General features: G+C 37.2%; 2 protein-coding genes across 4 annotated transcripts in view; one reads left to right on the forward strand and one right to left on the reverse strand.

The window, feature by feature from the left end:
* The window catches only part of PPAT (phosphoribosyl pyrophosphate amidotransferase), a 42,776-nt gene that overhangs the window by 15,686 nt on the left and 2,768 nt on the right, over window positions 1-24,322 (reverse strand). The gene's annotated exons all lie outside the window — the stretch shown is intronic.
* Window positions 1,704-23,916, forward strand: LOC103884449. 2 transcript variants are annotated; one of them, XM_009207043.4, is made up of 5 exons: window positions 1,704-2,087; window positions 7,567-7,653; window positions 11,074-11,508; window positions 20,675-20,740; window positions 23,162-23,916. In XM_009207043.4, the coding sequence occupies exons 1-5, from the start codon at window positions 1,706-1,708 to the stop codon at window positions 23,308-23,310; spliced, it is 1,119 nt and encodes a 372-aa protein (XP_009205307.3). In that variant the 5' UTR covers window positions 1,704-1,705; the 3' UTR covers window positions 23,311-23,916. The 2 variants fall into 2 exon arrangements, with proteins under 2 accessions (XP_009205307.3, XP_009205308.3); XM_009207044.4 differs by having other exon boundaries at window positions 11,131-11,508.

Genomic DNA, 24,322 nt, shown 5'->3' on the forward strand with positions numbered 1-24,322 from the left:
AAGAAAACCCATTAACAATTACATCCTCTGTAAAAAATGTTAAAGGTACCCTTCCCCAAAAGAACCACCACCTATAACCAATCAAACTGCTGTAACTGGGCGCTAACCTTGTATAAAAAATGTTGTGATTCTGCTAAAAACTCCTCTGTCTGCCTATAGAAATGAAACCTTAACTTTCCTACTTCTCAATGCTGACTCCATTCCTTGGAGTTGGTGTTTCCAGGTGAGTCATCCTCAAACTTGCGCTTGAATAAACTCTCTTTAAACTAGATTCTGATCCTTTTAATTATTTAAGTTGATAGCATGAGTGATCTAATTTGGCTTTCACAACAATCCTATGAAGTAGGTACTATGATTACCATGCCCATTTTACAGATAAACACACTAAAGCAATAGAAAGGAAGTTACTTTCCCATTGCCAAACAGACAGCAAGTGGTACAGGCAGGATTCGAATACAGACAACCCAACTGCAGAATTTATGCTTCTAACCTCTACACTTTATAACCTCTAAATAGGGTTTCAACAGGATGAGTATGTAGATATAAATTAAAACCTCCAAATATAATAGAGGCAAAATGTGTAGCTGGTACTGAAACTATAACCATTTTTTGTGCCTTTCTGCATTTTCCAAATGTTTTCCAATAAATAGCACTTTTATTATTAGAAAAAAAAAATGTTTTTGAAAACCCTCTGCTGACCAGGCACCCTTTCCCATGTCTGTGTCTCATTTCCTGCATTAGTGTTTTTAAGTGGTGATACAGAGAAAACAGCCAAAATCTAAAGACATAGTAAAAACTAAGAGCATCCATACCGCTGTGCAGTATAAACTCTCATAAAGGTTCCAACTGCTTTACAATTTTTAATAGTTCTGAACAAGTGCTATAAATAGTAGATGTTTATTGACCAATTTTTGTTCCAGAGAACATATATATCAGGATAGAAACAAAAAGTAAACCTCTTCCATATGTGCCTGTAGACTTTAGTGGCTGTTAATACATTGATTTATTTGGTAAAAAGGAACCTTTTTCAAAATTATATATTGCAATTGTTGCAGCATTTTATTAACGAGAAAAACTATAACATTAAATACGTTGCCAAGTAAAACTCTAAAAAACACTTGGCATGATCACAGCTCAGAGCAGCCTCAAGAACTGATTTTATTAAATGCATTAAATACTGAAAATAGATATGCATAATACTATATACCATATGGGACTAAATAAATTATGACTTATGATTTCTTTTATTTAGTGAAATGCTATGGGGTCTGTATGTTAACCAATGTTAGAGGACTAGGTGATTCATGTCAGTGGAAATATATTATTAACAATGGTTATAAACCTCTGGGAAAAAACCTCTGCCAACCATTTTCAAAACAATTTTTAAAAATCAACAATCATTTGGTAAAACAGTAAATTATGAAAGAAAAGAAATACACAAAAAACGGTTTTCTTTCCCTTTTGTCTCAAGGGTAGTTCTTCCTTCAAGCTGAAATGAATATGGTTAAAAATCATTTAGGTCCAGGCTTCTTTAATCACAAAGCCTGCTTATTTGGCAGTTTCTCAAGTTACTCCCTCAGGCAGCTTGAACCAGTTAAACTAGATCCTTTCAGCTCTTCAGAGCTTATTGACAACCAGCCGTCTGGTTTCCTAGGAAACAAAACCTTGGCTAGAAATAGTGAATCATTTCCAGGTCACTTTCAACATGGAGAGTGGAGCAGGAAAGCACTGGACTGAGGAGGAGGTTAAAGCTTTGCTAAGTGTCTGGGCAGAAAAAAATATACGAAAACAACTTTATGGAACACTAAGAAATAAAGGAATATTTATTTACATTGCTAAAAGGCTGCAATCATTAGGAGTATACAGAGACTGGAAACAGTGCCGGGCTAAGTACAAAAATCTCAAATATGAATACAGAACAGTTAAATATGCCCATAACTCTGGAGACAGCTCTAAAACTATGAAGTTCTTCCACGATTTGGATGTAATCCTGCAGTATGAACCTGCCACACAATTTACAGAGGAAGATGCAAATGGCAGGTACCTGGAAACGCTCAGCCCAAGTACAGCCCCAGAGACCACTGAAGGTAAAAAAAAAAAAAAAAAAAAAAAGGTACTCTTTTGTTTTTGTTTTGTTTTACAGTTTTACAAACTGTAAAAGTTCAAGACTTCTGAGGCCATATGATAAATATAGACTGAAATGTCAAGACTGAGGAAAAATAACCAATTTATTATGCTATTTTGCACAAGGTTAAGAATTAATTTTTTAAAAAAGAGGTTAAATATTACCACTTTAAAAAAATCTGTAAAATACAGAAAAAGCACATTACAATGGCAGCGACTGCTAGTGCCAACTGCATGTGATGTTTCTGAAATATGGATTGGGTTCTAAAAATTGTTTAAGTTTTAATTTTATAAGAGTGGCAAAAAGGGGGAAAAATATCAAAAACATTAATTAACTGATGTTTTTCCACAGCTCCAAACAAGAACTTTCTCCTTTATTTTGTTTCCATTTTCCTAAATTGATAAATAAAAGCACATTTAAAATAACTGTTCAACACTATTTCATTACTTGTTTCGAAGAACAGCTCCATTTTAACAATGAAGAAGAACAGCTCCATTTTAACAATAAAGTATCACGAAGATGTAATAGATTAAATGATCTGAGACTAAGTGATTTAGAGGAGTTTCTTGATGCACTGTGTTGTTAAACCCAATACTACTTACATAGAATCTGCTCACTGTCTGTGGAAACATTAGTAGGCAAAGGGAGGGAAATCAATGACAGTAATAAGATTTCTACCATAGTCTAAATCTTACAGATGCTATTTTTAAGAGCAGAATTATTCAAAAATCTGTAACACCCACTATCTGTGTGTACCATGGGCAAAGCACTAAGCTATATACATTTAGTAATGTGAAACCTCAAAAAGGACAGAACTGCAAATAAATCTAACACCTGAGAGAAAATAGTAAATAGTATAATAAAAGTACCAAATGTGAATTGGGTTAAGAGGACAAAGATTACAACTGGTTAACTTAAGTTAGCTAATTTTCATGTTTACAGCTCAGTAACAAATCATTTCATTAAAAGAAGAATCCACCCTGCCTACATTCTTTCCATTTCTGAGATGACACCAAATTCTGAGAAAGCTTTGCGGTTATTACCATATTAAACAGCAATTACATTATTTTATTCAATTAAACACATTCGACTCTTCATTATTTAAGTGCTTTAAATATTGATTAATAAATAAGTAAATCACTTAGCTTCTGAAAGTCCCCGATTTTAACCAGGAGTTGGTCTGATGAAGATGTGGGTGCCAATATCTCCACTTCTTAAAGGGATCTTCAGCCCTTTCAGGTATTCCCTTGGCTCCAAACTCCTTCATTTTCACTCATAAACAGAGGGACTATACTTACAACTTAACTATGCACGTTTAGGTACCTCAAACCCCCAATTCCAAAATCAAACTCTCTCTTCTCCCATCAACTTTTTTTTTTTTTTTTTTTTTTTAAGAGAGAGGGTTTCATTCCTGTAACCCAAGCTGGAATGCAGTGGAGTGATCTTGGCTCACTGCTCCAGGACTCAAATGATCCTCCCAACTCAGCCTCCTGAATAGCTGAGACTATGGGGCGTGACCCACCATGCCTGGCTAATTTTTTGTATTTTTGGTAGAGATGGGTTTCACCATGTTGCCCTGGCTGGTCTCAAACTCCTGGGCTCAAGAGATTCTCCTGCTTCGGCCTCCCAAAGTGAGGCATGATCCACCACATCTAGCCCGAATTTGATCCTCCTACAAATTGCTTCCACCTTAGCATCACTATATTTCCAATCACTTATACAGAAACATTTGAGATATCCTTGATTTTTGGCCAGTCACTAAGTCTTTAAAAAATCTGCTGACATACTGCATAAAATTTTCTCTCTGCTCTATTCTCATTATGACTAACCAGAACTTCATCGTCTCTCATATACAATATTAATGTAACCTCTTTACTGGGCTCCCTGGTTTTCAGCCTCTTCCCATATACTTTCCACAATACCACTAGTTGTTTTTTACATTTTTAAATTATAAAATTATAAGCACATTAACATTTTGGTTGCATTAAAATAATCTTTATACCCAAGATTAATCATGATCTAAAATTAAATATTACAATTAATGGTTCCATAATATTTAACTGAGTGTGGGTCTTCACCCCCCTCAGGCAAATGATACTGCAATTAATAACTTTTGTCCATTTTTAGTATTATTACTTTAGGACAGAAGTCCTAATACTGATTCAGAAGGATATAATTACTTTGGTTTTTTTGTTGTTTTGTTTTGGGTTTTTCGTTTTGTTTTGTTGTGTTTGAGATGGAGTCTCACTCTGTCAAAAAGGCTGGAGTGCAGTGGTGTGATCTCAGCTCACCACAACCTCTGCTTCCCAGGTTCAAGCGATTCTCCTGCCTCAGCCTCCCAAGCTGGGATTAGAGGCGCACGCCACCATGCCCAGCTAGTTTTTGTATTTTCAGTAGAGACAGGGTTTCACCATGTTGACTAGGCTGGTCTCGAAGTCCTGTCCTCAAGTGATCTGCCCACCGTGGCCTCCCAAAGTGCTGGCATTACAGGCCTTAGGCATCCCGCCTGGCCATTACTTTGAAACATTATTTCTAAAATAACTGCTTTCCAAAATAACTGTACTTCACTAGGCATGAATGTCCCTTATGTAGAACCATTGTCATGCAAAATTATGGAGTATTGATGGGAAGAACGGACTTTCCAAATTTAATAAGTAAATAGTGATTTAGGCCAGGCGTGGTGGCTCATGCCTATAATCCCAGCACTTTGGGAAGTTGAGGAGGGTGGATCACCTGAGGTCAGGAGTTCAAGACCAGCCTGACCAACATGGTGAAACCCTGTCTCTACTAAAAATACAAAAAATTAGCTGGGTGTGGTGGTGGGCACCTGTAATCCCAGCTACTCGGGAGGCTGAGACAGGAGAATCGCTTGAATCCAGGAGGCAGAGGTTGTAGTGAGCCGAGATCATGCCTCTGTACTCCAGCCTGGGTGACAAGAGTAAAACTCCATTTCAAAATAAATAAATAAAATAAATAAATAACGATTTAGGCTAATTTAAGAAACAATGGCCTATAATGATATACAAATTGGTAACTTTTAATTTGCATTTGTTTAATTACCAGTAAGGTGGAACACTTTTCTATACATTTATTCACTTTTACAAATTGACCATTCATGTCAACTGAGGTCTTAGAAATTTGCATGATTTTCTTGCCTTACGATTTATTTGATCTGCAGAATCCAAAACTTTTTAAGGTAATCAAAGTTTTTTCCCTAAGGCTTAAGAAGCCCTCCTTGCACCAGGTTTGATTCATTATATAATGTTTTCTGGTTTTTCCTATAGCCGAACCAGCAGAATTTTTATTGGTGTGTGATAAATGGAAGAAGGGAAGGAAATGGAAGTGCCTTTTCCACTGCTGGGATCAACCTCATGCAAGTGGTAGGGATAGGCTGCTTGTTAGGCAGCAAGTAGCCAGGACCAGAGCCATGGCAAAGGACCCAAATACACTTTTGACCAACTCTACGAGGCTTCATGTTCTGCTAAATCTGATCATCCTCAGCCTCAGAATTCCTTTGGCCTACAGCTGCCAAACCACATTCCTTCAGTGGTCAAGTTTTCCCTCTATTTCACTCCTTTTATTTTATATAAATGCATCTCAGGTAATGATTTAAGAGTTTCAGTTTAAAATCCCCAGAGCCTCTGCCTACAGTTTTAGGATTCATGCTGTGGAATGAGGAGCAACTTAGGAAAAAATTATCTGAAGAGGTCGGAGAGAGAGCTTTTCTGTTTCACTATCATTTGTATATTTGGTCCAGACTCTTTTCTATGGCGGTAAATCTAGACTCTAAACCAGGTAATAGAATAGAAACCCTGCCTTTCTTTACTGCTCTCATATTCAAGCTCAGGTGTTAAATAACCTGGGCCCCGTTTCTCTAAAGATAATTCTTACATAACTCCAGATTTTTATTTTTCCTATTTTCAAACAAATCTAAAACATTTCTCAACAACATTTTAGCCTAAAGCAATTATAAAACCTGATTTAAATTTTTCAACAATTTTTACCTTGAGAGTTAAATACAACTGTGCCATCTGAAAGCAGTGATGTGCTTTTGTACTTATGTTTATTTTTCATTTGTTTTCCTTTTTTAACATAGAAACCCTAATAGAGTTTTTAAGATGATAAAGAGCATACCTTTTCTTTTTCTTCAACGGGAAAGTCTGTAAACGTAATGGTGAATCATGATTTTAAAAGAATGTTGATGCCGCTAAAATCACACCTAACAGTTGATCTATTAATGTAAAATACAACGCTACTTTTGTTACTCAATAAAATAGAACTGGAAAAACATTTGGAAATGAAATGATTAATGAGATGAGTAAATTTTTAATTTAAACATTACAAAGATCAAACGATACTTATCCACCTCCCGATTAGTCTGCAATTTCATTGTAATTATAATTCATCTTCATGTGTCAATTTGAGTTAAAAATCATATAAGTTGGATTCCTTTCTAAGATGTACTTCATCCTCCTCATTTGATCACTTTAAAAAGTAGCCTATGCCTCATTTTATGAAAGCCTATATAAAAGCATCCAAACCATAAAATAAGGAAATCAAAGGAGGACTTCAGTTTTTATGGTTGGCATGGTTCTTTTAAATGACATATTCCTTAATCCATTTAAACATAATTTAGATTAACTTCTGGAAACTTTAGTATGTATCAATCAATAAATTATATAAGATACTTAAAAACTCTAAGCTATCTGATCATATATGCCAAAAAACAGCATTTTCTAATTATCTATCTCATTGCAGGACCCACTCTTTTACATTACTGGTATTATTTAGCAAGTGCTTACTCTGTTAGAGCACCCAAGATACAATTATAAATAAAACACCACATTTTAAAAATGTAAGGCTGGGCACGGTGGCTCACGCCTGTAATCCCAGCACTTCGGGAGGCCGAGGATCACCTGAGGTTAGGAGTTCGAGACTAGCCTGGCCAACATGGTGAAACCTCGTCTCTACTAAAAATACAAAAATTAGCCAGGTGTGGTGGCAGATGCCTGTAATCCCAGCTACTCATAAGGCTGAGGCAGGAGAATTGTTTGAACCCAGGAGGCAGAAGTTACGGTGGGCCAAGATCACACCACTGCACTCCACTCCAGCCTGGGCAACAGAGTGAGAGACTGTCTCCAAAAAAAAAAAAAAAAAAGAGTAATTTAACTTGAAAACTAACTACAACTGTTTCTAAAAACTTACAAAATTACCAAACAATTCTAGCAGAAATTCAAAATACACCATGTCTATATTGGATGGAAAAAATTGGATTTTTCTTTAAATACATAAATATTTAAACTATATTATACAACTTTATTACAAAATGTCTATCACAAATCTATTTTGAAGAATATTTTGAAGAATATGATCACATTTAGCTAAAGCTATTAGGATTATCAGTTATGTTATTTCTAAAAGGAATTCTGTTGTATTTCCAGGTAAAATGTCAATTGCATCAGAAGATAAGGAAGATGTCTCAGGAAATCCTTTACTTCTGGTTTCTCGTGTCAGACCAATGGAACTAGGTATAGTATAATGGGTGGGACAGAATGAAACTGATCTAATTTCAAACTAGAAGATAAGACTGGTTTCTAATCTGAGAAAACTGACAATTTTTCCTGGAAGAAACACTTAGAATTAATTTATGTTTTCCTCCCTTTTTGCCAACCCATACTGAAAAAAATTATTTCTAAAGCAAATGATTTCTTTACCAAATTTAAGTTTCCTAGAAATACAGGTTCTCTAATTTCCAAACTTTACTCTTTAAATGTAAGAAATCTGATGGCTAGACTTACACATAGTAATGCACATGATCACTTTAGTGGCAAGGGATTAAGACAAACAGAATTTTACGTTTGAAAGTAAACATCAGAGCCACAACCAGGTCAAGGATTCAGTGTAAATCCTTCTTTGCTTCTATTTTTCTTTCCTTTTTTCTTTTTTTTGGAGACCAAGTCTCACTCTGTTGCCCAGGCTGGAATGCACTGTCATGATCCCAGCTCACTGCAACCTCTGCCTCTGGTTCAGGCGATTCTCCTACCTTAGCCTCCCGAGTAGTTGGGATTACAGGCGCGTACCACCACGCCCAGCTAATTTTGTATATTTAGTAGAGACGGGGTTTCACGATGTTAGCCAGGCTGACCTAGAATTCCCAACCTTTGGTGATCCACTCGCCTAGGTCTCCCAAAGTGCTGGGATTACAGGCATGAGCCACCACACCCGGCCGCTTCTAATTTCTTATTGAAGCTAGAAGCAAAAACCTTACTTCTAACTTAAATGATAGAAAAACCTATTTGTAACCCAAATAAGAAAAAAAATTCTGAAAAGCATTTCAAAGCAAAGACATTAAATATACCACAAAATATCTCAAATAAATGCTATAAAGTTTTTTTCAATGACTTAAAACTCGTGAATCTGATAAAAGTTGTTAATTGTAATATCATTTGTATGATAGGGGCCAAAACCTAATCTCAATTAAATATTACTGAACCATTAATTTAATATTTAATTTTAAATTATGGCCAGGCACAGTGATTCACACCTGTAACCCCAGTACTTTGGAAGGCCAAGGTGGGGGATCACTTGAGACCAGGAGTTCAAGACTAGCCTGGGCAACAGAGAGAGACCCCCCGCCCATGCCTAATAAATTATTAAAAATAGGCCAGGTGCAGTCAGTGGTTCATGCCTGTAGTCCCAGCTACTTGTGAGGCTGAGGCAGGAAGGCTCACTTGAATCCAGGAGTTCAAGGCTGCAGTGAGTCATGACTGTGTTACTGCACTCGAGCCTGTGCAGCAGAGTCTAGGGAAGAAAAAATGAAAGAAATAAAATAAATTATGATTAATCTTGGGTATAATTTGAAGATATTTATTTATTTAGTTATGTTGAGACAGAGTCTCGCTCTGTCGCCAGGCTAGAGTGCAACGGTGAGATCTCAGCTCACTGCTATCTCTGCCTCCCAGGTCCAAGCGATTCTCCTGCCTCAGCCCCACAGGCACGCACCACCACACCCAGCTAGTTTTTGTATTTTCAGTAAAGACAGGGTTTCACCACGTTGGCCAGGATGGTCTTGACTTCCTGACCTCGTGATCCACCTGCCTTGGCTGCCCAAAGTGCTGGGATTACAGGTGTGAGACACCGCGCCCGGCTGAAGATTATTTTCAATGCAAACAAAATGTTAATGTCATGCACGGTAGCTTGTGCCTGTGATCCCAGCTACTCTGGAGGCTCACTTGAGCCTGGGAGGTTCAGACTGCAATGAGCGGTGATCTCTCCACTACACTCTAACCTTGGTGAAAGAAAATTGCTTTCTTTTTAAAAAATTTTATTTTATTTTATCTTATTTTGAGACGGTGTCTCACTCTTTCGCCCAGGCTGGAGTGCAGTGGTGTATTCTCAGCCTATTGCAACCTCCACCTCCTGGACTCAAGTAATCCTCCCACCTCAGCCTCCCAAGCACCTGGTACCACAGGCACATGCCACCAAGCCTGGCTAATTTTTGCATTTTTTTTGTAGAGACGGGTTTTGCCCTGTTGCCCAGGCTGGTCCCCAACTCCTGAGCTCAGGCAATCCACCTGCCTTGGTACCCCAAAGTGCTGGGATTACAGGCCTGAGCCACCATGCCCAGCCAAAAATTCCTTTCTTTAATAATATTACATCCAATTTGAAACCCTGTCTCAAAAAAAAAAAAAAAAACCCACAAAAACCAAAGTTAATGTGCTTGTAATTTTATAATTCAAAAAATGAACCTACTTCTTTTATGAAAATGAAATCTGAGAAAAGCACAAGATAATATGGTTGTCAAAATAACCAATATAAAGTCAGGTACCTGTCAGTAATGTAAATGAAGTATAAAACTGCTCTAGAGACCTCATACGCACCATGGCATATTAAAGGATTTATAACTAAGTGGAGACATACTGCCTAGGAACAAGGCATTATGAAATTTCTGACACACTTCCCTACCGTTGAAAGAAAATGCTTCATTTAAAATGGCTTTAGGCCGGGCGCGGTGGCTCAAGCCTGTAATCCCAGCACTTTGGGAGGCCGAGGCGGGTGGATCACGAGGTCAGGAGATCGAGACTATCCTGGCTAACACGGTGAAACCCCGTCTCTACTAAAAAATACAAAAAATTAGCCGGGCGTGGTAGCGGGCGCCTGTAGTCCCAGCTACTTGGGAGGCTGAGGCGGGAGAATGGCGTGAACCCAGGGGGCGGAGCTTGCAGTAAGCCGAGATCGCGCCACTGCACTCCAGCCTGGGAGACACAGCGAGACTCCGTCTCAAAAAAAAAATAAATAAATAAATAAAATGGCTTTAGTCTTTCTGTAATTTTCACAAGGCATAAACACTGATTTTTCCGTGTGACTCTTCCAAGCCCTCAGCTCATGAGTAGCCTCAGTTCTCAACTCTGACTACACATTAGATCACAATCTGGGGATGAAGGATGAGGCAGGTACCAGAGTGGTGGTTTTTAAATGCTTCCCAGTAGACTGATACATAGCCAAAGAAAATCACAAGATAAAGAAAGGAGTTAAATTCTTTGTACCTATCCTATTTCAAAACAAATTATCTACAATGAGTCATTTTTTTATATAATTACTGTTTTCTACAGTAAATGCTACACATTTAAATATTGAACTTCCACTATGTACTGATATACACCCTACATACTAAAGGAGTGATATGGAAGAGAAAAAAATGATACAGAGGAAAGATGATCAAAATATGACTAAAAAGCCACAACTTTATTAAAGCCAGTAACTGGCATAATAATGGACAGCTTTAGGTTCTGAATTTGTTTCCCCACTGTTTAAGAGAAAAGCTAAGCTATGATTTGTTACTCCATCTCCTATGGAGGAAACTGCTTTCTTTAATAATGTTGCATCCAATTATTTACCTTGTCTGATGTATATAATGCATATGTCTTTTACCTCTCTACCTAATGCAGGTATCTCTACGTCAGTATTGGAACCCTCTAATAATACAACTTTTATCCCAACTGTAGCAAATGAAGGAGGAAAGCACTGGACTGTGACAGAAGTCAGGGCTCTAATAGACATCTGGTCTGATAAAAGCATACAACGACAACTAGAGGGAACAGTGAGAAATAAGAGGATATTTGAACAAATTGCGGCCAAGCTTCAGAAATTTGGAATAGAAAGAGACTGGAAACAGTGCAGAACAAAGTACAAAAACCTAAAACATGAATACAAGATCGTAAGAACAGCTCAAGATCTAGGCATGACTAAGAGTATGAAATTTTTTACTGAGTTGGATGCTATTCTGGGACCCAATAAAACAGAAAAATCACGAGACCAGGAGTCCCAAGATGGAGAACATGTCACAGAATGTGCCAACGTAAAAATGGGAGAGGACCAGACAGGTAGGAAGGTGAAGAAAAATAATCTTAACATCATGTTACATCATACAGGTTCAAGGATCCCTTTTCCAAAATGCCTGGGATCAGAAGTGTTTTAGATTTAGACATTTTTTCAGATTTTAGAGTATTTGTATATACATCGTGAGGTATCTTAGAAAGGGGAGCCAAGTCCAAATGTGAAATTCACATGTGTTTCATACATATAGCTTAAAGCTAATTTTATGCAGTATTTTTAATAATTTTGTGCATGAAACAAAGTTTTGACTGTACCCATCACATGAGGTCAACTGTATAATTTTCCACAGGTAGCATCATGTTGGTGCTCAAAAAGTTTCAGATTTTGTAGCATTTCAGATTTCATATGAGGGATGCTCAACCTGTATTGAAAATGTTCAGTACCATAAGAGGAATGTTATATACGTAAGTTAAATAGGTTTCATTACATGCTATTTGACAAACTAGCTGAATTTATTATGAAACAGATTTAGTATACATTTGATCTTCCCCAGAATAGAAACAGTACAGTTATACAAAAAGGAGGAAATAAAACTGGATTCCCAGAATAAAGTTTAAAATAGATCAATTTTAATAAAGCAAATATGCAACCCCAGACGGCAGAAGTTAAAGTAAATTTTCATACTAATTGTGGTAAAACTGAGTAGAATAGAAAAAGGGCATTGAAGAACTTAGAAAAATATAAAATACATGAGACTTTCTTAGAAGTAGTACATTTCTCTGGGACCCATCATAAATGTCTTTAAAGTATATTTAAACCAAAGGATTGAGATGCAGTACATACACACAAAGACATGATAGCATGAAATAAACTGAATGAGTTCTAGACCAGGATTCAGGAAGTCAAAGTTCTAAGGCTCTGTGGAACCTTGAAGTAACCAAGTGTCTCCTCTAGACCAGGGGTCCCCAACACCTGGACCCTTACTGGTCCGTGGCCTGTTACGAACTGGGTTGCACAGCAGGAGATGAGTGGTGGGTGAGTCAAGTTTCTTCTGTATTTACAGACACTCCCCATCATGCACATTACGACCTGAGCTCCACCTCCTGTCAGATCAATGGCAACATTAGACTCTCACATTAGATTAGAATACTGGTGCAAGAAGACTGTTGTGAACTGTGCAGGCAAGGGATCTAGGTTGTGTGCTCTTCATGAGAATCTAATGCCTGATGATCTGTCACTGTCTCCCATCACTCCCAGACGGGACCATCTAGTTGCAGGAAAACAAGCTCAGGGCTCCCACTGATTCTAGATTATGGTGAGTTGTTTAATTATTTCATTATATATTACAGTGTAATAATAATAGAAATAGAGTGCACAATAAATGTAATGCACTTGAATCATCCCAAAACCACGGCCCCCTCACCCTCAGTCCATGGAAAAATTGTCTCCCATGAAACCAGTCCCTGGTGCCAAAAGGTTGGAGACTGCTGCTCTAGACCTAACTCCAGAATTGGGGGGTGTGGACAAGATGGTCTTAAAGACCTCTACTAACCACAATGTCTCCAGATTTTATTATCTGGCTTAAATGATGAGTCCCAATTCTAAGATAGTCTGTGTCTAGGGAAGAGAGGGGAACAATAGACAGTTAAGACTGGAAATGCTGGTGAGAAATCTCAAAATATTTCACTGGTGGACAAGAAAGAAACTGGTATGCTAGAGAACTATACATATCCCCCAGTTAGATGACTACAGATAAAGCAGCCCAATAGCAGTGGCATCATATCTTCATACAGTCAATGCTGGAGATGCAGCTAAAGATGATTCCATTAGTTACGTCAGAAGATCTAGTTAGAGACTCAGATCCATACCCAATATCTATAATGACAAAAAGGGTAGGGAATCTAACCTTTGGAAAAGCAAATAATCATATTTACTACTAGGGTCCCTTTAAAAAGGAAAATACTATATTAAAGTTTAAAACACAATTCTGGGCCAAGCGTTGTGGCTCATGCCTATAATCACAGCACTTTGGGAAGCCAGGGTAGGTGGATCACTTGAAGCCAGGAGTTTGAGACCAGCCTCACCAACATGGCGAAACCCCATCTCTACAAAAAAAATACACAAAAAATTAGCTAGGCCTGGTGGCACATGCCTGTAATCCCAGCTACTTAGGAGGCTGAGGCATGAGAATCCTTGGAACCTGGGAGGCAGAGGTTGCAGTAAGCCGAGATCGCACCACTGAACTACAGCCTGGGCAACAGAGTGAGACTCTGTCTCAAAAACAAACAAATAATCTAAATAAATAAAACACGATTCTGAAGTGAACTTAAAAAGTCAATATATATCCCCTTATGTTCATACAGTCATTGCTGGATATGTAGCTGAAGGTGATTTGGTCAGTAATAAGTCAGAAGGCATAGGAGATACAGATATAAAACAAGGTCTTGACACAGGTAAAAAAAAAATTCAGGTGTTTTTGTTTTGTTTTGTTTTTGGTGTGTGACAAAGTATATACATAAAATGCTATTATAAGACACTGTTATGGCCTGAACTGTGTTCCTCCCACCAATGTTCATATATTGAAGCCTTAAACCCCAATGTGATGTATTTGGAGACAGGGCCTTTGAATGATAACTAGCTGGTGCCCTCATAATGGGTTTTAGATTTTCTATCAATATATTAATAGATGCTACCATACCTAAGAAATTATGTTATAACATTGTATGAGGTACTGTTGGATCATAACTCAAAACACATAAATGGAAGGTGGAAATAATATTCCCCATGGCTGTTTTTCTCCAAGTATAGCAGCATCAGCATTAACTGAGAACTTACTCAAAATGCAAATTATTGGGTCCCATCCAGAATCAGAAACTCTAGTATTGGGGCCTAGCAATCTGTTTTAACAAGTCTTCCAGGTGATAATGATGCAAGCAAGTTTGAGAATCATTACCCTCTAGTATAGGGCACTAAGGGTGTGGAGGTGAAATTTCGTGCTTGCTACCTGATAGTTTGCTGCTTCTACACAAACCAAAATTGGGGAGGAGGAGATCACCAAGCCCCCAAGCTGAAGCTTATCTGTTAAAAAGACCTTGTACCTAGTCTTTCAGTCCAAAGCTTCATATAACCTTACAAAGTATAAAGCCCAATGTTAATTTAACAAACTAGTTAATCAAATTTCCTATACTCCTGGCCAACTTATTTATCTGGTTTATCAGATAGGACAGCGTCTTAGGTTTCCATTGGCATCACAGCAATGGCCTTTGTCATTAAGAGTTAAAAATCAAATTACGCCAGGTGCAGTGGCACATGCCTATAATCCCGGCTTCTTGGGATGCTAAGATTGAAGCATCACTTGAGCCCAGGAGTTTGAATCCAGCCTGGGCAACACAGCAAGAACCCATCTCTAAAAATAAAAAATAAAAATTTAAAAAAGAAGAAAATCAGACTACTGCATTGTTTAATAAGGAAAAAAGATTTCCATCTAAAAAGTTAAGAGCTTTAGTATTCAGAAGATTTTAGCTTGTTAGTCCTTTGGAAAACTTACTTAAGCACAACCTCAAGATACTTTTTTACATGTAAAAGGAAAAGATTAAGTCAGAAATATGAGTTTTTTTGTTGTTGCTGTTTGGCATGTTTGCATGCCAAATATGAAATATTTGGAATATATTTAGAAAATATGAAACAGGACAAATGCATAGTCATTCTAGAAATTATATTAAACTGTTACATGAAAATACAAAGCAAAGATATAAACCTACAAGGATCTCAGCAGCTAAATACATAAGAAAAAAACTTAAACAGGCAAGGATTTTAGGTACACCTGCAATACATACCAACTGATTCACAAATTGCCACTCTGTTCTTAGGAAGAATGTAGTAGAATGTAGTATTGAGGTATAAAAATATGGATTATTTATCTTCAGGGAAAAAATTCACATGAAGTAGTCTTTCTTTAAAAAAACAACAAAGTGATGGACATTTACATGTAAAAACAGAGGTCACCTCATTTTTATTTTTTATGTTTCACTGATGAATTTCTGAAATCAGAATTGTTATTATTAATAATAACTCCATATTGTTAACTTTGATATCTGGCCAAAAAACCGGTTCCCCAAAAGTGTTCTCTTTCCTATCTTAAATGTATGCTATAAGCCATAAGCTTTTCCTTACTTCAAATGAAAATCTAGCTAGAGCTGTAGACCCCTTGGATTCTGAGTATCTAGATCAGTTCCCTATTTGGAACTTCTGAAGATTTTGATCTAGTAGGTTGGAGTCAGTTCAGGCACCCGTATTTTTAGATGATTCTCAAGCATAGCCAGCACTGGAAACCATAGCTAGGTTATCATGCTCAGACCAGCAGAGGACTGATTCACACAGAAGTTTCAATTTGATTCCATTCAGGGAAGAAAAATCCGCTAATGCCAATAGATTATCACTTAAAAATTAATGACTAATGGAATACGAAGGAAATTAATCACAGGGAAGAATCATAGACTACTCAGGCTATCCCTATTACATTAAGTAAAAAGAAGTGGTCCGTGAAAATTGAATTAACTAGATCTCTGGATCTAAAACATATTTTATTTTTCTCCCTGGTCTGAAGCATAAGCGAGAGAGGATAAAAGGAATCAAGATGTTATCAAAGGAGAAAGGACTCTGCCAAAAGAGAAAATGTGTGTTTGACAATCTTATCACCTACCTGTCTCCTCTGAGTAGGACAAAATTGACTTAATTCAGGTCCAATATCAGCTGCCATTTATATGAGGTGGAATGCCTTACTATCTATGTATTCCTGAAAGCCACTGCTTTCTCGTATAGGACAGTCACAGTTAAACCTATTTTAGGTCAGAGGGGGTGGAGTCAGGCATACTTAAATAAGCATAGAAATTCCATGGTAGTAAAATATATCCTATTAGATAAGGTCACGCTGATCTTCAGCCTAAAAATCACAAGTGAAATACCTCAATGTTCATCTAAGAATAACCCTAGAAATGCCCATTTTTCTTTTGGTTGTAGCAAAACATATTTCCAAAATTCAAAAAAATTCACAAGGAGATGGCCAGCAGAGGGCATTAAGGAATCTATTGTTACCATCTCAAAGGGTTTGCTAAGAATTATGTTTTCTTCTAATTCATTTCTCTCTCCCAAAAGAAAGAAATTGGAAGTAATTTTCCTTAAACCTGGAATATTTAAACACTTTTGTATATTTTACATGCATTATAATTTGTATAATCTTAGCAGTAACATTATTACATAAATTAATGCACTTTAGTCAGATGAGACACGATATTACTGAGAACTTTTCATTTTAATCCAATAGTACATCCAGATAGAGAAGAACTGATTACTAAAAGTTCAGAAAACCCAAGACTTATAAATGTGAAAAAAGAAAGTTCAGACATAGGTATGCTGCTAATCTTAAATACAGGCAACTTGTTAATTATGAAGGTATTATTTTTCTAATTTGTACTGTTGGTAATATTTTAATAAACTTTTAAGAAGCTGTGGCATAATAAAAAATATATCTAGTTTTGGTCTCCCGTTCCTGGCACAAAGCATCAACAGCCTTTGGAATTTCCAGAAATAGAAGCATCTATGTTATGTTAATGAGGCTACTCTAGGTGGGTTCCCAGATAGCTTCAGGATGGCAGGTAGTCACCGAAAAAGACAATCATATGATGAGGGTTGGAGCTTTGTGCCAGTGTGACTTCCAGGGAGGAGAGTGGGGCTGGAGGTTGAGTTCAATCTTGTAGCCAATGACTTAATCAATCACATCATAAAAACTCGGGCTCAGAAGATTTGGAAGCTCAGTACAATGCAGTTCATGTTTCCTTAGTTCCTCTATAACTTCCCACAGACATCACTGCATTAACCTCTACACTTGACCTGTCTTTACTTTTCTATTTTCAAACCTCAGCAACTTTTCTTTTTTGAGATGTAATTTACATACAATCAAATTCACCCAATTAAAGCACATAACGGTGGTTTTTAGTATATCCACAGTTATACAATAATCACCAGTATCCCATTTTAGAACATTTTGATCACCCCACAAAGAAACCCCGTATCTGTGGGGCGCAGTGGCTCATGCTTGTAATCCCAGCACTTTGGGAGGCCAAGGCGGGCAAATCACGAGGTCAAGAGATCAAGACCATCCTCGCCAACATGGTGAAACCCCATCTCTACTAAAAATACAAAAATTAGCTGGGCGTGGTGGCGCACGCCTATAGTCTCAGCTACTCAGGAGGCTGAGGCAGGAGAATCGCTTGAACCCGGGAGGCGGAGGTTGCAGTGAGCCGAGGTCACGCCACTGCACTACAGCCTGGGTGACGGAGCAAGACTCTATCTCGGAAAAAAAAAAAAAAAAAAAAGAAATCCCATATCCATTAGTAGTTTAACTGCTTGACCACACCTCTGTAACCCCTGGCAACCACTAACCTACTTTCTGTTTCTATGGATTTGCCTGTTCTGGACATCAGTGGTACCCTCCAATATACATTTTTGTGTCTGGTTTCTTTTGTTTCATGGTTCATCCATGTTGTAGCATATATCAGTATTTCATTCCTTTTAATGGCTGAATAATATTCCAATTTACGGATATACCATATTTTGTTTTCCCATCCATCACTTGACAGATATTTGGGTCACTGCCATTTTCTGGCTCCTATGAACACTGTTGCTATGAATATCCTGGTACAATTTTTTTCCCATTTTGGTAAAGTATACATAAAATTTCCCATTATACCCATAAGTACATTCACGTTGTTGCACAAACATCACCATTCTCCATCTCCTGAACTTTTTCATCATTCAAAACTGAAACTTCTGTAGCCATTAAACAATAACTCCTCCATCCCAACTCTTCTTAGCCTGTGGTGACCACTATTCTCCTTTCCATCTTTGTGAATTTGACTATTCTAGGTACCTCATATAAGTGGAATCATACAATATTTGTCCATTTGTGCCTGGCTTATTTCACTTATAATATCTTCAGGGCTCCTCCATGTTGTAGCATTTATCAGAATTTCCTTCATTTTAATATTGCATTGTATGGATACACCATTTTGTTTATTAATCCATTGATGGTCATCTGGGTTGTTTCTGCCTTTTGGCTATTATCAATAACACTGCTATGAATGTGGATGCATAAATATCTGCTTGAGTCCCTGCTTCCAATTCTTTTGGGTATATACCCAGAAGTGAAATTGCTGATCATATGGTAATTTATGCTTAATTTTTTTAGGACCTGCCATACTGTTTTTCCGCAGTAGATACATGTTTTTATGTGAACATGTTTTCAATTCTTCTGGGTTTATACGTAGGAGTGGAATTGCTTGGTCATATGGCATATGCTGAAAGTTTCTGAGGAACTACCTGTTTCCCACCATGACTTCATCATTTTACATTTCTATCACCATCTTTTAAAAATTATATCCAACAAGAGTGATTTAAACACATTTTCAAATTTCCATGAGGCACGAGGCATGGTGGTGTGCACCTGTAGTCCCAGCTAATTGGGAGGCTGAGGCAGGAGGATCACTTGAGCCCAGGAGGTCCACAGCAGCCTCAGCAACATAGTGAGAGCCTGTCTCTTTAAAAAAAAAAAAAAAAATTCATAAGGCTGAAAAAGTATTCAGGATTAAAACCTAAGAGAATTGAAGATGAGAGGAACTCACTCTTGGAAAGTACCGTGGAGTATGCCCTTCCCCTGCCACCCCCCGCTGCACATCATTACCCCAAAATAACACTGGGTCCACTGCAGGGTCTAAATTGGTAAATTTTAAATGTCATTTTGATATATGAAGTCCAATAGAGAATATCTCTATTGTGTATTACCTAAAATGCTTCCACATACTTGAGTTGGTAGAGAACATGGTAGAGAAAGAAGGAAAATGTCAATGCCCACTTCTCACTAAAAGAAATTAAGTAAACATTGGGAATTTCCATATTCATAAATATCCAATGAAGATCACCTATGATGAAAAGCAGCTAAATTATCCCCACTAATAATGGAGAACAGTCTGTCTTATAATTTTTAGAATATACTGTTTGAATATGGACACAAAATTTCTTTTGTTTCATATTGAAGTTATTATTGTATTCTTGGTGCTTTATGCCATCACAGTTGGTTTAAATGAATGATAATCAAATACAAGACTTATCTATGTTTGAATAATTAGAAATCATGTTGATTTGTAGGTAATCCTTTAGAAGATGCTAAAAGTCATTTACAGATTGTAACAGTGAGTGACACAGAGGCTGGGAAATACTGGTGTGACAGTGAAGTCAGAGCATTGATACAAATATGGTCTGAGGAAAAAATTAAGCGAATGCTTGAAGGGGTCACAAGAAACAAGAAAATATTTGAGGAAATTGTCAGAAGATTAATGCAATTTGGGATAGACAGAGACTGGAAACAATGTAGTACCAAATATAAAAAGTTAAAATATGAATATAGCATTTTACAAAGAAAAAAGGGCAACCCTCCAAGAAAAATGAGATTTTTTTTTTTTTTTTTTTGAGACGGAGTCTTGCTCTGTCGCCCAGGCTGGAGTTCAGTGGCGCAATCTCGGCTCACTGCAAGCTCCGCCCTCGGGTTCATGCCATTCTCCTGCCTCAGCCTCCCAAGTAGCTGGGACTACAGGCGCCCGCCACCACGCCCGGCTAATTTTTTTGTATTTTTAGTAGAGACAGGGTTTCACCGTGTTAGCCAGGATGGTCTTGATCTCCTGACCTCGTGATCCACCCGTCTGGGCCTCCCAAAGTGCTGGGGGATTACAGGCGTGAGCCACCGCGCCCGGCCAGAAAAATGAGATTTTATGAAGAGGTTGACTGCATCCTAAGAAAACCAACTCTCAGAACTGCCAAATGGAAACATGGTAACCTTCGAATTGACATTAACCAAAAAAAAAAAAAAAAATTCTAGACATTCTTCTTTGCACTTTCATTCAGCAAGAAAAAAACTCTAAAAATAAAATCCTAACACTATCGTATACTCAAATGACCCTTTAAAATCATTAGAAATAGGTACCTAATTTAAGCCAAGAGTTTCAACTTTTTTCTAAACCTTATACCAAAATATTCCTAATTCTTAACTCATTATTTGTCCAACTGCTTAAGCGTTCTTATTTTAGTATACTTGAATACTTGAAAACTAATGTGTTTCAAATGATGTCATATAATGATTTTTTTCCTGTGTTTTTATTTAAGAATTATTTGAAGGTCATAACAAAAGCCAAGGAACTTTGAGCTTCAAGAGAAAAGCACATGAAGATGGTAAGAGCCAGAGAAATGCCAAATTCTTCCACACAGTGAAAAAACTTGTTGCTTTTTCCTGATAACAGAGATATTTATTCCTGTCCTTGATAAATTAGACTAAACATATTGTTTATGAACTGTATTAGAGCAGAGAATGCTGAGAAATAATTTCTTTCATAGCTCATTGAGTGAAAGTTTCTGCAGGAGCTAGATTTTATATTTTAAAAGAAGAAGAAAGAAAAAAGAGTGAGAGTAACACCATAAGTAAACAAAAACTTGCCGGGAGTTAGATAACTATTTGGTTATCATGTTCCTTTAAATTGTACTTTACAGTGATTGTTACAATTATTGTTATCAGATGTAAAAAGAAAAAAATCCACAGTTCTTCAAAGGTAGTCAATAATCAATACAACATTTTAATAAGCCTGAAAGTAAGTCAAACTCAGAAGCCAACCTAATAATGGGAGCTGTAATTCCAAAATGACCCACCACAGATATCAGAAAAGAAAATATAATGCAATATAGCATGTAGAAGAAAATGCACACAGGACTAATAAGAAAACCTGAGTTCCAGTCTCTCTTTGACCCTAATTCCTCAACACAGAGCAAATCACTGCATCTCTCTGTATCTCTAAAATAATCCAGCTTTAATGTCTTATAGATTTATGATTTATGAAATTGTTTTTTAGTTAACACAAAAAATTGAAGAGTAAAACAAAATTTTACAAAGTAAACACACCAAACCCACCATTCAGGACATAAAACTAACTAGCACCTTAAAAGCCTCCCAGTCATTAATCATCCTCCAGCCCCCATAAACATTATCATTATTCTCACTTCTATCACCATAGATTAGTTTGGGATTTATACTATATGTACTTTTCTTTCATTCAACATTGTTTGTGAGATTCACCCATGATTTTACTCATAACAGTAATCTGTTATTTTTTATTGCTGTAGAACAGTCCATTATAAAAATATACAAGCCAGCCAGGTGCAGTGGCTCAGGTCTATAATCCCAGCACTTTGGGAGGCCAAGGCAAGAGGATCACTTGAACCCAAGAGTTCAAGACCAGTCTGGGCAACATAGTGAAACCCCCATCTCGATATTTAATAAATAAATAAACGTACATCCCATTACTTTTTCAAATCTATTTCACTGTTGGACATTTCAGTTGTTTCCAGATTGGGGCTTTTATGAAAAATTGCACGTCTCTCAAAGGACATATGTATGCATTTCTGTTGAGTATATACCCAGAAGAGAAAGGCAGGGTCATAGGGCGTAGGTCATAGGGCATGCATATATCCAAGCAGTGTTCTAGGCACTTTACATATATTTAACATATTTAGTCCCAATCACAATCCTATAAGGTAGATACTATCATTATACCCAATTTATAGATGAGGAAATGGAGGCATAGAGAAGTCTAAGCTCTTGAACCAATGAGGTCTCTCTGCCAGGGCAGGGACCACATCTGCCCTGTATGGTAAAGTATTCCCAGTTTCTACCACAGTGCCTTAGTAATGTACTTAGATGTACATTATTCCTATTTGTTGAGCTCCTGCTCAACAAATACATTTTGAATAAAGTATTAGCAAATAGCAAGAATTCCTCTTCCCCTTATAACCTTTTATCTCAAGTGAACTGAAAAGTGTACTTTTCCAAGTCTGGATATAAATGCAAGTCAGATAAAATGCTTGTGTCGTTAACCCTTAGCACTTTCTCCTTTCAGGTTAAACGGCTAAGGGTTAACCGCACAAGAGTATCATTCTGAACCCACTGAATTTGAGCATTAGACCTTACAGTATGTAAGTCTAAGCCAACAGATGAGGAAACAGACTCAGAAGTTAGGAGACTTGCCCAAGATTAAACTGGTGTTACTGGAAAACCTGGAGCTAGATTTCAGATTGTATGTTAAGGAGCTCTTCCCAATATTGACCAGAATGACCAAGCAGTGGTACTTGGAGACTTTTGGGGGCAGGTAAATTCTGCTTCAGACTAATGCAAAAAGCTAAGTTTTAAAAAAACAATAGTTATAAATGGAAGAATTGAAAACACTTATTTTAAATCAAGAATCACTGAATTATAAAATAATTAAAATCAAAGACTGGAACCATTTGCAAGGACACTTAAGTCACTTCCTCAAACCAAAATTTACTTGACTTAGATAAAGGTTATAGATTAAGGGAGTATAAAAGTTAAACACTATAGAAATGTTACATATTTGGTCATTTTCAGTCAAATATGAAAATCAAAATTAAGATATTCCCTGCCTTAATTTGGCAGCCCAAAGTAAGTTCTCTGACAAGCAAATCCTGTGTTCTCCACAAAACTAAATGAAGATTAACTGGGAACTAGATCCATAGAAGTTTGACTGAGTGCATCTCTCATTCTCACAAGTGCCTGTCTAGTGGTAATGTTCTGTACTCTGTTTGCAGAACCAGTGTCTAAATCTCTTAAGAAAAGTGCTCCTGAGATCATTACAAATCAGTTTCCTCAAAGCATAATAACAGAACCAAAAGATTCTACAGAATGTTTCTGCAGACAGGAAACCCAACTTCATCAGGTAAATCTTATAAATTTTTAGAAGTAGTATGAAAATGTTTGTCATTGTAAGGTTCAATTCCTAACCTGGAGAATTGATAATTCACTGAAGGGAAGGGCATGGTTATCTCCTAACTAATCAAGGAAAGGCTAACTAGCTGATTCATGGCATAAATCTACAGATGTTTACTAATTCCTTTTATGAAATCTTCAAATATGTCCAGGCCATTCTAGTCTCCATAAAATGTGACTGTGTTTTAAAGATGAAAATGTTTATTCTAAGAAGGGGTGTCTGGTTTGTTCAGAACTCCGTAAGCTACTGAAATGATGTTTTCAGGACCAAACCAGCATTTGGTGATTATATGAATCAGGCATGAACATACGCAAACACATGCATGCACAGTTTACAGCTCAGAGGACATTTGAAAATTCCCCTACAGAAAGCAGAGATACGGAATAAGTCTGAAGATAGCGAGCACTACTAAAAAGGGGGGGAGTACATCTGGATGAACCCATCTGGGTTAAATATCCAGTGCATGACTGACTTAACTAATTGATACTCTATTTATTTTTATATGAAATGGGTAATATACTTTCCAGGTATTCTGTTAACCCCAGGACTAAATGTTTCCGATTAGATTATGCACAAGACAAAAAACTGAACCAAATACAAAGCAAAAGTTACAGAAATCTCACCTTCTAGATTCCATCTTCTTAAAGATGAGGTTGGTCAGGCATGGTGGCTCACACCTGTAATCTCAGCACTTTGGGAGGCCGAGGCGGGTGGATCACTTGAGGCCAGGAGTTCGAGACCAGCCTGGTCAATATGGTGAAACCCCATCTCTGATAAAAATAGAAAAATTAGCTGAGTGTGGTGGCGGGCACCTGTAATCCCAGCTACTTGGGAGGCTGAGGTACGAGAATCGCTTGAACTTGAGAAATGGAGGTTGCAGTGAGCCCAGAACATACCACTGCACTCCAGCCTAGGTAACAGAGTGAGACTCTGTCTCAAAAAAAAAAACAAACAAACAAAAAAAAAGAAGATAATGTATAAG

The sequence above is a fragment of the Papio anubis genome, chromosome 3 (genome assembly GCF_008728515.1).
Source record: "Papio anubis isolate 15944 chromosome 3, Panubis1.0, whole genome shotgun sequence".
Taxonomy (NCBI): Eukaryota; Metazoa; Chordata; class Mammalia; order Primates; family Cercopithecidae; genus Papio; species Papio anubis.

Bases quoted from the DNA above. Each gene is read 5' to 3' on its own strand.
- LOC103884449 (XM_009207043.4), top strand. From the start codon at position 1,706: ATGGAGAGTGGAGCAGGAAAGCACTGGACTGAGGAGGAGGTTAAAGCT. The intron at 2,088-7,566 runs GTAAAAAAAAAA...TTGTATTTCCAG, and splicing joins AGCCCCAGAGACCACTGAAG to GTAAAATGTCAATTGCATCA. The intron at 20,741-23,161 runs GTAAGAGCCAGA...CTCTGTTTGCAG, and splicing joins GAGAAAAGCACATGAAGATG to AACCAGTGTCTAAATCTCTT.